The 15,592-nt window shown below is 34.0% G+C and overlaps 1 protein-coding gene across 1 annotated transcript in view; it reads right to left on the bottom strand.

The window, feature by feature from the left end:
* Positions 1-15,592, bottom strand: part of LOC143232040 (unconventional myosin-Vb-like) — a 229,144-nt gene that overhangs the window by 47,104 nt on the left and 166,448 nt on the right. Inside the window, 3 exon segments of the mRNA XM_076467051.1 lie at positions 4,316-4,371; positions 4,373-4,486; positions 11,940-12,079. Of these exon segments, the coding sequence (XP_076323166.1) occupies positions 4,316-4,371; positions 4,373-4,486; positions 11,940-12,079 (310 nt within the window).

The raw sequence follows: 15,592 nt of genomic DNA, 5'->3' as shown, positions 1-15,592 counted from the left end.
AAATCCTGTCGTAGTAACCTAAAACTAATGGTTAGTTAGAAGTCTTGCATGAGGTGGTGTTAATTAATGTATCATTCTATGTATTAATTGTGGAGAAATGTTTAAGGTTATCTTTATCATATATGCATTAACGAATCAATTCAAATATAAATTACTTTTTTCACCAATATTTCGTGAAATAATTCAGCTAGCTATGTTGGAATCCATGATTAGTGTTTCTATGTTCGTGAATGAATGTAGAGGATATTGGTTTCGGTACTACGTGTGCTGTTACAAGTAAGAACTTCGGTACTGTTTGTAATTCATTCTTAACATTTTTAGGTGTCACGTTTATCCGTGCGAGGCATACATATTCTATTACTGGAGGTACGTATATTTGTAAATTATGATTATATTATCAGCTGTTGCTTCAGTATTCCTGCCCGTTAGACTTCTAGCATAATTCGTGTGTTGCCAAATTTTAGTTTTAATATTATTTATTTATTTGGCACACCTTAATTTCGTATTGTAGGTCAATCCTAAGAGTTTTGATGATGTTATCTGGAGAAGTGTTCCGTTCATGTATAGTTCGGGTGGGTCTTATTTTTATGTTTTGTTAGTTTTGCGAAGACTACCGATTGACTTTTGGTACATTTACTTCAGTGCAATATTTTTCGTAGTATTCGATTACTCTTTTTAATTCAGGTTGTAGATTTATGGCTTCTGTTGATGAGATGTGAGTGATTTTCCAGACTGCCATATTATCTGCGAACTGTGAAGAGTATCCGTGATTCGGATCTTTTAGAAGCACGTTGTTAAAATAAATGTGAATAGAATACAGCTAACCACCCCTCCCTGAGGGACACCTGCCTCAGGTGTGAATGGCTGCGAGAAGGTTTCCTCAACACTGGTTTAACAAAAAGTTTGACAGCGAGCGAATAATACCGCACGGCAATTCAATTTCTGACATGCGGAACCTTAGACCATTGTGCAAAAGTATCCAATGTTTTCTTGATATCGAGAAAGCATGCGACAGTCCTTTTTTCTGTCTAAAGTATCTCCGATGAATTCAGTTTAATTTAATTATAATGATCTGTAGTTTGCCAGAATTTTCTGAACCCATTTTGAACTTCAGGTAATTTAGATGCTATCTCCACAAATGTGTAGAGTATTACTTGTTATTATTTCTAATATTTTGCCTACAGGGACTGGTCAGGCTCATGGGACGGTAACTATTCGGTTTATTGGCTGGTTTTCCTTCTTTATGGAACATTAAAACATTCACTTGCTTCCGAGAAACTGGGATGTATCCAGATTTAAGCGATAGGTTAAAAAATACTATAAGGTGTTCAACCAATCTCCGGGTATCTTTTCTGAAGGGGGATAGCTTATACGTCATGTTCTGGAGCTTTTATCTTGGTAGCTTTTATAACCTTCATGTACGTTATTTCTTTAGTCACCTCTCGTGCTGTATGTTCTTTGTCTCTATCGTCGTTTGTGCCTTGTTTTATGCTGCATACTATTGTAGGAACGACTGTTCGAGTCTTGTTTGTGATTGGTTCGGAACGTGTTTTGTAGGTGTTTGAAGGTTTCTGTCTTGTCTCTGTTTCTATGTGCTGTTTTGTTACTATTTCGTGATGGTGAGTATGTACGGATTGTGTTTCCTCCGTTTGCGCATTGTTTTAGATGTGCCTAGAAATGTTTTAGTTCTGTTTTTCATTTAGTTTAGAACACTATTTGGTTCAACTGTCCTTGTTTAAGATGTTTAACTTCTGTTCGTTTTTTTTTCTTCTTTTTCTAAGTACATTAATTTTCTGTTTTTATTCTTTGGTCTCTATTTTCCATATACCGTCTTTGAATTTGGCGTCGTTTCTGAATCATTCTTGAGGTTGTATAGCTTAGCGATAAATGTTTGAACAGTTTCGGTTTTGTTTGTTTTGAATTTCACGCAAAGCTACACGAGGGCTATCTGCGCTAGCCGTCCCTAATTTAGCATTGTAAAACTAGAGGGAAAGCAACTACTCATCACCACCCACCGCCAAATCTTAGGCTACTTTTTTACCAACGAATGGGATTGACTGTCACATTATAACGCCCCCACGATTGAAAAAGCGAGCATGTTTGGTGTGACGGGGATTCGAACCCGCGACCCTCGGATTACGAGTCGAGTGCCTTAACCACCTGGCCAATTGGTAGATTGATTCATATCAGCATCTCGTTCTACATTGAAATATGAAAACGTTTTGAACTCCACTTTATGAGCTTAAACACAAGTCTGGTATATCATTGCTGTTGTGTGAATAGGAGATATGGGTTTGAGTAGCAACATTTAGCAGAGTAACGTTTGTACCATCTATGGAATTTAATAAACGTCAACTATCAGTACTGAGTTTGTGTTACAAAAGTATATACTATTCAATAATTCTATATACTTATAGTTCAGTGTCACCGTTAAATACATGTTAACATTTAAATATATATCAACGACTATACATTCCTTTGCGGTATGCGCCTTCCCAGGTTTATTATTTAAAATTATGCGGAAAACATTATACTCTGCATGTTTGATATGTCAAGGTTGCTATAGGATGCAGTCTGACAAGATAGAGAAACTATTTACGATAGTTTCCCTTCACTTGGGTTATTTTTCTAAATCATCATATTTTTCTTTAAAGACATTATATTTTCTAGAGGATATCTAGATTAGTTGGATTCATCTCCAAAGTTATTGATTTTTCAGGAAAGGTTTCTATTATCTTTTTAAATATTTATACATATGACTAACGTTTATTTTTATAATTCACAATATGTCGCATCTGAGGGTTGCTGGTTCGAATCTCCCTTCCACCAAACATGCTCACCCTTTTAGCCGTGAGGACGTTATAATGTGTCATTCAATCCTACTATTCGTTGGTAAAAGAGTAGCCTAAGAGTTGGCGGTGGGTGGTGATGACTAGTTGCCCCCTCTAGTCTTTCACTGCTAAATTAGGGATAGCTTGCGTAGTTAGCCCTCATGTAGTCCTGCGCGAAATTAAAAAAAACAACAACAACAAACATTCACAATATATTTCTCATACATCCATCAGTTACTCGACTCAATCTTTTCAAAACTTTAACCGAAATATTTTTATCGTCACCTTAATGTAAGAAATTCATTAAAAAACTTAATACCACTGGCGATATGGATATAATGATTATTCAAACTACAACTAGTTAAGTTATTTTAAAGCACCTAAAGATGTTCAAGAGAAAGTGTATATCATAAAGTAAATTCAAGTTAAAACTTTATTTTAATAACGTGTCTTTAGTGCTATCTTTAATACAACCTTCAGTATCACTGGAAACATACCAAAGCACCGCTATCATGAAAGTTTTAATAATGTACAAATTCTTTTTGTGTGTCTGAACATTGATTTTTTCCCACGTTTTTAAAGACAGGATCCGGTAAATTTGTTTGTTTTGAATTTCGTAAAATTTACACGAGGGCTATCTGCGCCAACCCTCCCTAACTTAGCGATGTAAGACCAGAGGGAAATCAGCTAGTCATCACCATCCACCGCCAACTTTTGGGCTACTCTTTTACCAAGGAATAGTGGGATTGAACGTCATATTATAATGCCCTCACAGCTGAAAAGCGAGAATGTTTGGTGTGACGGGTATTCGAACCCGCGACCCTCAAATTGCATGTCGAGCGACTTAACAACCTGGCCATGTTGGGCCACGAAACAATGAAATTAAACCGGTTTATTGCTTTAAGAATTTCTGATCTACAATTGAGACCAAGCGTAAGTAAAATTCTAGCCCGTGAAGCCTATCTTTTGTACATAGCTCTTTCATTTATTATTATTATTTAATCTTTCTGTTATTTATATTTTATTGTCTAGTCACAGTATTTTTCAGTGAGGTTTATACATCTAATATTGTGCAGGCAAGCGCCAGAAAAACGTTAATAATAAAATACTGTTCTGAGCCAAGTATTATGACCAATGCTTCCTGATATTGCATATACACTGGTCCACACATGTCTAATCTTATAGGTTAACCTGTCTGGACTGTAAATCCTCGTGTTCATGGTCCGTGTCCCGTGCCACAAATGCGCACTCTGTGCTTCGAGGCTATGAGTGCGCTGTAAGACACGGTTGTAAGGGTGAGCATGTTTGCTGATATCCCTAACACCTGGCCATGATGGGTCTAGTAAATATGATAACGATTAAAAGATTCATGGTTATCCATACAAAACAAATCAAACATGAAGCCTTGTATTCCATACTAACATACGTTAAAAGTCTTCTTAACTTTGTATACTAGTAACTATTATTCAGCTTCTCTAGCTTACCCAAGAATAATGGCTTGAGGGTATCCTGTTTCTGACTGTTGACGGACAGCTTCATGGAACCACACGAAGCAACTGAGGGCACTTTGATGAAGCATGAGCACTGCTGAGGGTGAGAGGGTTACCGACGTCTTGACAGGGATTAACAGTAAGAAGGATTGGACCAACATTTGTCTGAAAAAATCCCATTAAGATATAACTGCGTAAGTTATAATACTGCTTATTACAAACAATTGTAACGTAACAAGAACTGTATAATATGTGAAAAAAGATTGTACAGAGAATCGAAAGTCATGGAAATAAGAACTTAAGTTTATTTCATACGGGTGCATAAGAATTGAAATCTGGTTTTACAATTAACCAGAGAAACATTGCAAACAAGAGTATACCATTACAATGGTTCTACGTACGAACAACTGTAAACTTATCTCTGTATTGCAAACCCAGAAATTTGTAAGTATATTGCATCATCAAAATCTTATCTGTCACAGCAAGAACACTGTAATATCATTACCGTAACATAGACAAGAAATGTATATCTTTTAAGGTTTAAGAATAAACCACGACTGCAAGCTTACTCTCAGCCAAGTAAACTTAGATTGTAAGGATAATGTTACGCTATATCATGAACCACAACAGTGACTAATAATAGAGTTTCCCTTTTAAATTAACACTTTTTTACCATCTTGTAATCAGTATCTATGAGCCTATCTCGTAATGAAAGGTTGTAGGTTTAACAATTGTTAAATCGAGTATTGAAAAAAAAAAGTAAACTTATTATTATTGTGGTATTGGATTGCAAATTTATTGTCGTTGTGGTATTTTCAGGTACACTTATACACTTAGCGAAATATAGTAACCGTAAAGCTTGATAAACGTTACGATATATATCTTTGAGTTGAATTGACAAAATGCATACAACAAATTCAAAAGTAAATGAGTACACTGGACAATGGGAAAAGCTCATATGACGCTAGAATTTAATCTAACTCAATGTATTAAATTTTGTTTCAAACTAAGAGAGCACAAGTATTCCTAATAACCCCCCTCTCAGTGCGCATGCGCTACCAATATTACTGTTGGTCATTCTGATAAACAAGTGAGAGAATACGATCTCAAGGCATCGCCTAACCTACCAGTAGAAGAAATTACTGTCCTCTTTTATACTGTTGTGTTTCAATGTACAGCAATCTTTCCTAAGAGAAAGTACACGTCAAAGGGAAGTATATATCTTTTTTACAAACCAAAAAAAGACAGGAAACATTAAATGTGCCACATGATTCCTCCAATCATTTTCAGCCCCTCAGCCATCCTTACCTTTAAAGCTTAAAACCAATATAACAGTGAAAACTGCTACATTGATCATGAAACTGGGATAACTTACTCTTGCAAAACGCTTACAGTAGGTGTCGACACGATTACTAAAACAACTCTTTAACAAAACAGAAATCCAGTTCACGATACACAGTTATAATACCCAATTAACAATATTGGCATGTCATGCCTAATTCTAATGTTCCCAGTTTGCACCTTTCGAAAGCACTTGGGTTATAAGATTTTTATTTTTACATCAAGATTTCTTAAACCTACGTGTTTTTCTGACATCATGAACACAATATAATAGTACACAATTTTAAACTACAAGACACATTTCTAGTCCTACGTCGTGTCTTAACAATGTTGAACCTCATACAGTTTGCTGATAAATTAGGAATATTCTGCTTTAATTATTAAGAACAAATAGGATTAATCAACAGACTCTTCTTAACTTTTATTCTATTTATAAGTGGTTCTATTTATAGATTATAAATCATGATAAATATACTTAGATTTAGAAGATCTATAATGTTCTGCAGCGTCACATGTGGAGTTCGATCACAGGGATTGTGAACATTATCAACACAATTAAACATTGTTTCTCATTTCTTTAGCATTCTGTACAGTTAGATGAACGTCTTCAAGTTTAGAAACAAAAATGACCACCTTTAGCACAATTATAATTCTTATAATTTAATATTTTATAATTCCCGTCTCAGGATTTATTTCCCTGTAACGTATTTGATATTTCAGAAAGTCTCCCAGTGTGTCAGTGGTAATTTTATGGATCTAAAACGCTATCATTTGGGGTTTGCGTCCCCTCAGTGGGAAGAGTGCAGATAACTCATTGTGTAGCTTTGCACAACAGTTTAATAGCAATATAAGAGAACATGAGATTTAATATTATTGATTACCTGGTTTGTTTCTTCAGTTCATATTACTTATATTTATCTTTCCTTTGTTTACTTGTAAGTTATACTAAATAATTTTTTTTTTAGATTCGGATCTTAGGTATTGAAATTTTTAACGTGTACAACACCCAATGTGTACTTGGGTTAAACGGTCAGATGAGCCGTCCCTAGTTCTGAGCAATCTGGCTAGAAGGAAAACAGGCAGCAAGAGGTGCCCGCCGCCAAGAGTACTTTGTCTGAATTTATGAAAAGACAAGCAGTAATCCTCAATAGTCGTGTCACTTTAATTTTTTTTAGGCAGAATTAGAGTAAACTAATTCACGAGACCTTCACTTCCCTTTTTACTGGCTATATTTTTGTGCTTCAACTATAACAAGAGCAAAGCGTGCGTATACCTGAGTCGGTTTTAATTCGTCAGGATATTTAACAGCCACTCTCAAATTCAAATTATTTTAGACAGGATTAGAAGGAATTAATCTATGACACCTTAGGGATGGTCAACTACAACATTTGACATGGTTTGACCTTCTAGGTCCAAAACTGTAATTATATCTCAAATTGGTCAAGAGATGGCAGAGCTACGAGATAAAAGTTTTTACTTGAAATATAAACAAAAACTCAGAGCAGTTATATGAGCCGTTCAGTCACAGCTAAAACCCGGCTTTCACTATCATCTTTCATACTGCACCCCCAGCTGAAACTGCACAACATAACCAGTGGCGTCATACGTCGAACCCCGAGATATTCGACGTGCAGTTTGTAATAGTAACGATTAACTCACAACTCATCTCCTGAAGATATTACCTAATAAATATATTTGGGTATAAAATGTTTCTTACCGAAAATAGGTATCGCATTAACTTCCAAAAGAAACATGAACATAATCAATATATGCGAAACACAACTTCTTAGGACTTTCGACAATCTAACATTTTGCATGGAGGAAGATGACTATTAAAAGTTAATTGTGGATAACGGAAGAGAAACTTCAACAAATTTCAGGCTTTGTTGCTTCTTTATGCAAGTAGTGGGAAAATACTCTTCGAACGTGGGAAAATAAGTTATTATTATTAATGTTCACACATGTGTAACGGTGTTCTGGAGGTCATTGATATACCAAAGTTCCAAAAATTATATTAAATAAACGAGTTTGCATAAAGATGTACAGTATCACTGCTAATTTGATGAGCTGTATTTAATGAATCATTAGATAAGAGATAATGAATTTATTGGTTGTATTTATTTTTGCTTTCAATTGTTGGGGCTCGAATACTAATCTGGTCTGCTTAATGTAAGCTACTAAACAACAGCTTTGCCTGTTTTTATTGAAGGAACCGAATTTTTCCCCAAACAGTTTGTTTACTGTATGAATTCTACTTTGATTTAGATTATATATATATATATATATTACCAAAATTTTTGTTTTCTTGAATATACATGGATTTGATTATTTAACTGTTTCTCCAGAAACACGCTAACCATCAGATTTTAGTGTACATTCGGTTTTCGTCTTCGCCGTTTTTACATTTTAACAGTTTGACAAGAGACTAACAGCCCACCCTCTCAATGTTTTTCAACAGCCTCTTTATTTTGTGAAGTCTGGCTGTTTGTGATAACTAGATGCCTTCTCTTTAGTCTTTCTCTGATAAATTAGGGACGACTATCGCAGATAGCCCACGTGCAACTTTGCACGAAATTCATAAACCAACCATTTCTTTTGTGGTGGAGGGGTAAAGAGTCAAATTCAAGAAGTACAACCTTTCATTTTCTTAGTACTCAAAACATTATCACCATCGAAAAAACAAATACACATTGCTTGATATTTCTATTTGATTAAAAAAAATAACTTAGGCTTGGCCTAGTGGTTAGAGTGCTCGAATCGCAATCTATGAGTCGGAATATCGAAACCCATTTCTGAACATGGTCGCCCTTTCAGCCAAGGTGGCGTTATTATGTGGAGTTCAATCCCACTGTTCGTTGCTAAAGAGTAATCCAAAAGTTAGTGGTGAGTAACATTGATTAGCTGCCTTCCTTCTAGCCTATCACTTCATTATTAGAAATATCTTGTATCTGAGAATGTCCTGGCCCATCGTGTTTCGTTAAGGCTCTACTCCTGGCCAACATACAGCTGTGCTGCCCATTCTTATCGTTGTCATTGTAACAGCTAACACACCCACTTGTAACTTGCTCATATTCCTTACAAACAGAATTTGGTGCATTAGAGTTGGAAAAGGGGGCAAAATAGAAAGTGAAGCCAGTGTCATAGGGTCAGTAGAGGCTATATTTCTACCTACAATAACTGTAAATCTCTATTTGTGAGTGCGTAAGTTCACATTAACCTTGTCCCAGCTTCAATCCTACCTTCATTTTCTGTTGAATCATCATGCTCAGATTCTGTGAGGTAAACTCGAACTTATAATGAAACAACGAGCAGCAATGACAAACAACAAGCACCTCTACCATTGCAGACCTCTCAGTGTCAACTCCATTAGCAGCTCCAAAGTTACAGGTCATCACGTACGCCAAATTTGTACTACCATCTCAATTGCTAAAAGCAGTTTTAAGTCTGCTCTCATCATACAGCTCGACTTGCTATTATTAAGATGCTAGGACTAAACTGCTAAACCTACGGACACTTCCAGCCTGTTCAGACATTCATTTGTCTGTAGAAATGGTGAGACATTAATGTCAGTTACAAAGTTCACTCATAAAAAATTAACATATAAATTTGCATGTCCTCTTTTACCTCGAAAGTCATCATCATCCACTCTTCAAACACTTTATAATTCCATATATTTACATCCCTGTATTTACTGTAAAGTACTGGCTGCAAACACTTTATGATTCCATCCTTTAATAACTTCATATTTTAGTGATCACTATACTGCTGGTAGTACAGGGATGGTACAGTTTTCAAAATCAATCAGCCATCTTATCCCACAAACTCGTCACCATATTCTGCCAAAAATTCATTCTTGAACATGGTATGGCAGAAAGACTCAGGTTTTGCTTACCATACCTATAACATTCCAGTGGGAAGGTGAATAGTTGAATGTCCAGAATTACATAACAACACAAAAACTTCTTTTAACTTTTAAAATAATCAGTGTTTGGGATAATGTTGCCTACTTTTTGGGCAACATCAACAAAAACATAATCAACCTTTTCCATCAACATGTTGCATGGTGGCAATGCATTAGACTTTGTCTACAGTATATCACCCAACACCAATTTTGTTTTGGAGGTACTGTGTCTCCATTCTCAGCATACACTCACGCGATGCACTGTTGTTTGTTCTATTCTGACTGGTGTTTAAAGGTTTGAAAACCTTTGAAATTTATTTAACTAATTTTGTCTTGTGAACAATATTACCTTGATGTAGTTGAAGATGAGCCTCTTCATTCACTAGAATGAAGTCAATATCGACTAACAAGAATGGTGGCATCACTTGAAATGTCCAATTTACAGTGTGGTCAGCCAGTGTTATGGCAGCTCTTATATCAAGCAGAAACTCCACTTCTTGTCCATGTATCTTCATCAGTATACACTAAGCCCAGAAAAAACTAGTTTGCTATCAAACCTTTGGAAGCAAGCTGAATATTGCTCTCTCTACGTCAGTAACTACATCTAAATGGGACTTTGCTTCTAGAACTAGACAGCCAGCATCTATGCTTTGACAGTGATCTTACAGCATCTGATGAGCAGTTGCACAGAATGAGTTTTGCCTACCTTGCTGTGAAGCAAGTAATTGTTAGTTCATTCTGGTGGTTTATGAGCCCATAACCAAAAAAAAATGTTCTGGTCTTCCCTCTTCTGAGTGATGTATAAAAGGAGGCATCACTGACATCTGCTCTGGCACAAAGATCGTGAAAGAGAAAGTCCTGTTCATTGAGTGCTATCTGGCGAGGCTTTGTTGCAGCACTAGGATGTGTCAATGGCTGATTTACCCTTAAAAGAACATAAGTTTGGCATAAAGCAGACAATTCAAGAGATACAGTGCTGTAGCTATCACTACGGGCTTCTTTCCCTCTTAATACTGGATTGAAATTACAAACTCAAATTAAATGCCACAAATACTGCCTCGTTTTAGAAAAGATTGCCTCTCACACTTGGTGATGTAACATAATCTTGCTTAGTAGCCTCTCACTAAGTTTGACAAAGATCATATCCTCATGATCTTGTGACTTCATAGAAAGATATGCCTTCTCACGTAGTTGGACAGATTGTCCACATAAATGGTCAAATTCTCTGTGTGACCCTTCACTTCTTTCAAGCCTTGAATTCAACCAAATGGATATCTTGATTATCTACTAGGTCAAAATGTTAACATTACTTAGGCATAACTATATTTCAGTCAACAAGTTACTTCTTAGTCAAGTGCTATCAGGACTCAACATCAGATTTTTCTCTGCCTATCCTTGTTCAGAATAAATAAAATAACAAATGTGAACAACTGTGCTCATTTATTTGGCTGCTTATTTGCAAGTTTTTGTGTAGTAGTTATTGTTTAATTTTTAGATATGTTTTTATAGACACATATCTCCAGTACTAGTAGATTTTTTATAAGATTAAAATGTTTTGTTCATTTTAAAGCAAATTACAATGATCGTATCATTTCTCTAGCCGTAAAACACTATTTACGATAATTAGGGACCCTTGGCCCTGCATAAGATAAATTCAACCCTCATCTAACGCAAAGTAAAATACGATTTCCCTCTCTCCCCCCACTTACATTGACACATTTTACAATACTTACCCTTTCATGAGAACAATGACTGTACGCTTATCACATCTACGTACCATGAAAATTAGTGTTATGTCATTCCACGTGTATTTTAAGTTTTCTGCCAGACCATGTAGACACGAATTGTAGATTTATGTTAACTAAAATTAGCAAATACTCTAAGCATACAAAACCATGTAAACAAGAAAAGTAAGCTCATTCTCACACATATGTTTACTAGAAACATACTTTGTCAGCTTATTTTGAAATCATGTAGACAATAATTGTATACTTGTATTAATATCGTGTACTCACTCAAAGATTCTAAGCTTAGCATTGAATACGCTTAATATCAGGCGACAGAAACAAGGATAATAAAATAGACAAAACTTGAGTTGATTCTTAAGTTCTAAAACTAAAACTGTATGTAACTCCTACCTATTCACATAAAATAGAAACGGGAGATGTAGGCACAGCACTAATAATCTTTCCATTTTATAAAAAGGGAAACTTTATTTAATGAATTAGATAAATAATGTACATTATTTTACATTATTCATCCTTTCTATAGTTCACGATTGTACCGATTTATAGCAGATGGCATAATATTAGTGACAAAAATGCCCTTACAGAGCAGAAATTATGATCTAAAACTGAGTTTTAAAATAAAACATACAAAATATTCTCTGTTGAAGAACCTGGTGTGGAGAGTTCGTAATACAGCGTCTTCAGTCAATGGTCCTGGGAGATGAATTAAATCATGGACATCTGGACATGCACTGGGACGTATCATCCCTATATTCGGCTTACAAAGTTCTGAAAAGAAACATAAGTTTCACACAATTTGTAATGATTCTTTTTAACGGATAATTCAGATATTTATAGATTCCAACTTAAGAAACGATAACTTTAAACTTAAAACATATCTCTAGCTTTACAAATCTGACTTGCAAACTTCAGGAAATTATATCTACTAACCTAAGAAATCACAGTTGTTAACCTTTAGAATTGCACATTTTAATTTCAGATATAGCATTTGCTAACTTCAAATACTATTAGGACTAGGAAGAAAGGAAGATTTTGACATTCGAAGGCTCGAAACACACTACCGAACTTTCGACATCACTAATTTACATAATTTACAGACGACGTTACCATTATTACTAGTTTATATTTAATCCAAATCCCTTTTATTTTACAGGTAATCAGTTCAAGTGAAATAAAACATTCACATCAAGTTTGAAAATACATTATATATAATCGACTTTTGTTTATATTTTGAATAAAAAATACTCATTGTTGGTATATACATTTAACGTTAGCTGCGATACTCACATATATACATATAGTAAGTTTATATTGCACGAGCATTCTACTGCAGTCAATTAAAATAACTGTAGCTGACTTGAGAAAACGGATTTTTATGTAATGGTTAGTTTTCCAAGTAAGTTAACAATCATATATCTGTTAACTCTTAATATAAGTGTTTACATGACTTGATATACTTTGTTTAATGGTCAGTTTTCCAATTAAGTTAACAATTATATATCTGTTAACTCTTAATATAAGTGTTTACATGACTCAATCTACTTTGTTTAATGGTTAGTTTTCCAAGTAAGTTAACAATCATATATCTGTTAACTCTTAATATAAGTGTTTACATGACTCGATCTACTTTGTTTAATGGTCAGTTTTCCAAGTAAGTTAACAATCATTTATCTGTTAACTCCAAATATAAGTTTACATGACTCGATCTACTTTGTTTAATGGTCAGTTTTCCAAGTACGTTAACAATCATATATCTGTTAACTCTTAATATAAGTGTTTACATGACTCGATCTACTTTGTTTAATGGTCAGTTTTCCAAGTAAGTTAACAATCATTTATCTGTTAACTCCAAATATAAGTTTACATGACTCGATCTACTTTGTTTAATGGTCAGTTTTCCAATTAAGTTAACAATTATATATCTGTTAACTCTTAATATAAGTGTTTACATGACTCGATCTACTTTGTTTAATGGTCATTTTTCCAAGTAAGTTAACAATCATTTATCTGTTAACTACAAATATAAGTTTACATGACTCGAACTACTTTGTTTAATGGTCAGTTTTCCAACTAAGTTAACAATCATATATCTGTGAACTCCTAATATAAGTGTTTACATGACTCGATCTACTTTGTTTAATGGTCAGTTTTCCAAGTAAGTTAACAATCATATATCTGTTAACTCTTAATATAAGTGTTTACATGACTCATCTACTTTGTTTAATGGTTAGTTTTCCAAGTAAGTTAACAATCATATATCTGTTAACTCTTAATATAAGTTTACATGACTCGATCTACTTTGTTTAATGGTCAGTTTTCCAATTAAGTTAACAATTATATATCTGTTAACTCTTAATATAAGTGTTTACATGACTCGATCTACTTTGTTTAATGGTCAGTTTTCCAAGTAAGTTAACAATCATTTATCTGTTAACTCCAAATATAAGTTTACATGACTCGATCTACTTTGTTTAATGGTCAGTTTTCCAATTAAGTTAACAATTATATATCTGTTAACTCTTAATATAAGTGTTTACATGACTCGATCTACTTTGTTTAATGGTCAGTTTTCCAAGTAAGTTAACAATCATTTATCTGTTAACTCCAAATATAAGTTTACATGACTCGATCTACTTTGTTTAATGGTCAGTTTTCCAACTAAGTTAACAATCATATATCTGTGAACTCCTAATATAAGTGTTTACATGACTCGATCTACTTTGTTTAATGGTCAGTTTTCCAAGTAAGTTAACAATCATATATCTGTTAACTCTTAATATAAGTGTTTACATGACTCGATCTACTTTGTTTAATGGTCAGTTTTCCAACTAAGTTAACAATCATATATCTGTTAACTCTTAATATAAGTGTTTACATGACTCGATCTACTTTGTTTCATCGGGAATTACGTCAGAACAAATTTCTCCACACCAGTTACATTTTGTTAGTTGTTTTTTTTTACAAGCTTCTGAACACGCACATCGAAAAAAACATTTATTGCTAACAAATGACTTAATGACTGGTACATTATCACAAAAAGGGCAATATTTTATTTAAATATAGTGCTACGTATAATACTAGCCAAGTACTTACTTAATCTAATAAAGTGAAAGATAAATGGTTGTAACATTAATTTTTTTATTTCTTGTATACAGACGTTAAGCTGTAAAACTAATATTAGGATGTCTGAATTATCAGCTAGTGTGTTTTACAACTGCGGTGACTACAGTTATATTATAGTGTATTAAACACTTTTGGAATCGTTTTCTAATTTAAAAAAACTGGATATGAAATTCAGAAATTTAAAGTGTGAGTACAGAATATATGTGTTTGTGTTTTTCTTATAGCAAAGCCACATCGGGCTATCTGCCCACCGAGGGAAATCGAACCCCTGATTTTAGCGTTGTAAATCCGGAGACATACCGCTGTACTAGTGGGGGGCGCAGAATATATAAAAGGTTGTTTTTAAATTCCACATTTTTATGATTACATTTTCTCGTATACAAATGATATTTCTGTGACCGATATATCAAGGGGTCAAAGTTTACCTTCTGAAGAATGAATCACTCTTCAGGTCACTAAGATGAAGGATTCAAGAATGATAAAACATCAGTAGCTGGATGTCTCGCATAATTTTTATATACAATTGCTTTAAATATATACTTTTAAACATGCTGAAATATGTTCACCTTTTTCAGTCGATTGATAATAATTTCTATGCTGTGAAGTGACAAGACGGACAAAACTTTCTTTTTTTTTGACAAGCAACAAACAAAATGTTGTGTCTTAAAGTAGATGGCAAGCAAATTAAACCAGCGTTTGTTTTAAAAAAAAGAGTAAAGATTTAAATGTACGAAGAGTAGTTGTAATCGGAGATAATGTTTTCTTCTAATTCAAAATGAATTACTCGTATTTTTATAGCTAGTTCTTTTTAGTGGCTTACAATTACCAAAGAACAACTAAATACAAAATTTGTGAATTCCTGCAAAACTGCCCTAATCAAGTCTATAAATCCAATTTTGAGTCCATATGAAACTTATGATCTGCAAATGAAATACAAATTTCAGAGAAAATATGAAATTCCTTGAGTCTTAAAAAATACGTGTATAAATGATTATGGTTAAAAGCGTTTATAAGAGTTACTCTCAGCCAAATTGATTATTAAAGCTAAAATCTGAAAGTAAATATTAGGCTAGAGTAGTACTTCGAGAAGAAAATAATGAACCCTTCATACAAAATGTTCAAAAGTTATTTGAATAAGTGGTGAGCCATATTAAAATA

This window comes from Tachypleus tridentatus, chromosome 11, assembly GCF_004210375.1.
Source record: "Tachypleus tridentatus isolate NWPU-2018 chromosome 11, ASM421037v1, whole genome shotgun sequence".
NCBI lineage: Eukaryota > Metazoa > Arthropoda > Merostomata > Xiphosura > Limulidae > Tachypleus > Tachypleus tridentatus.
The sequence above is the reverse complement of the archived record's forward strand: the minus strand, read 5'-3'. Positions and strand labels throughout refer to the sequence as shown.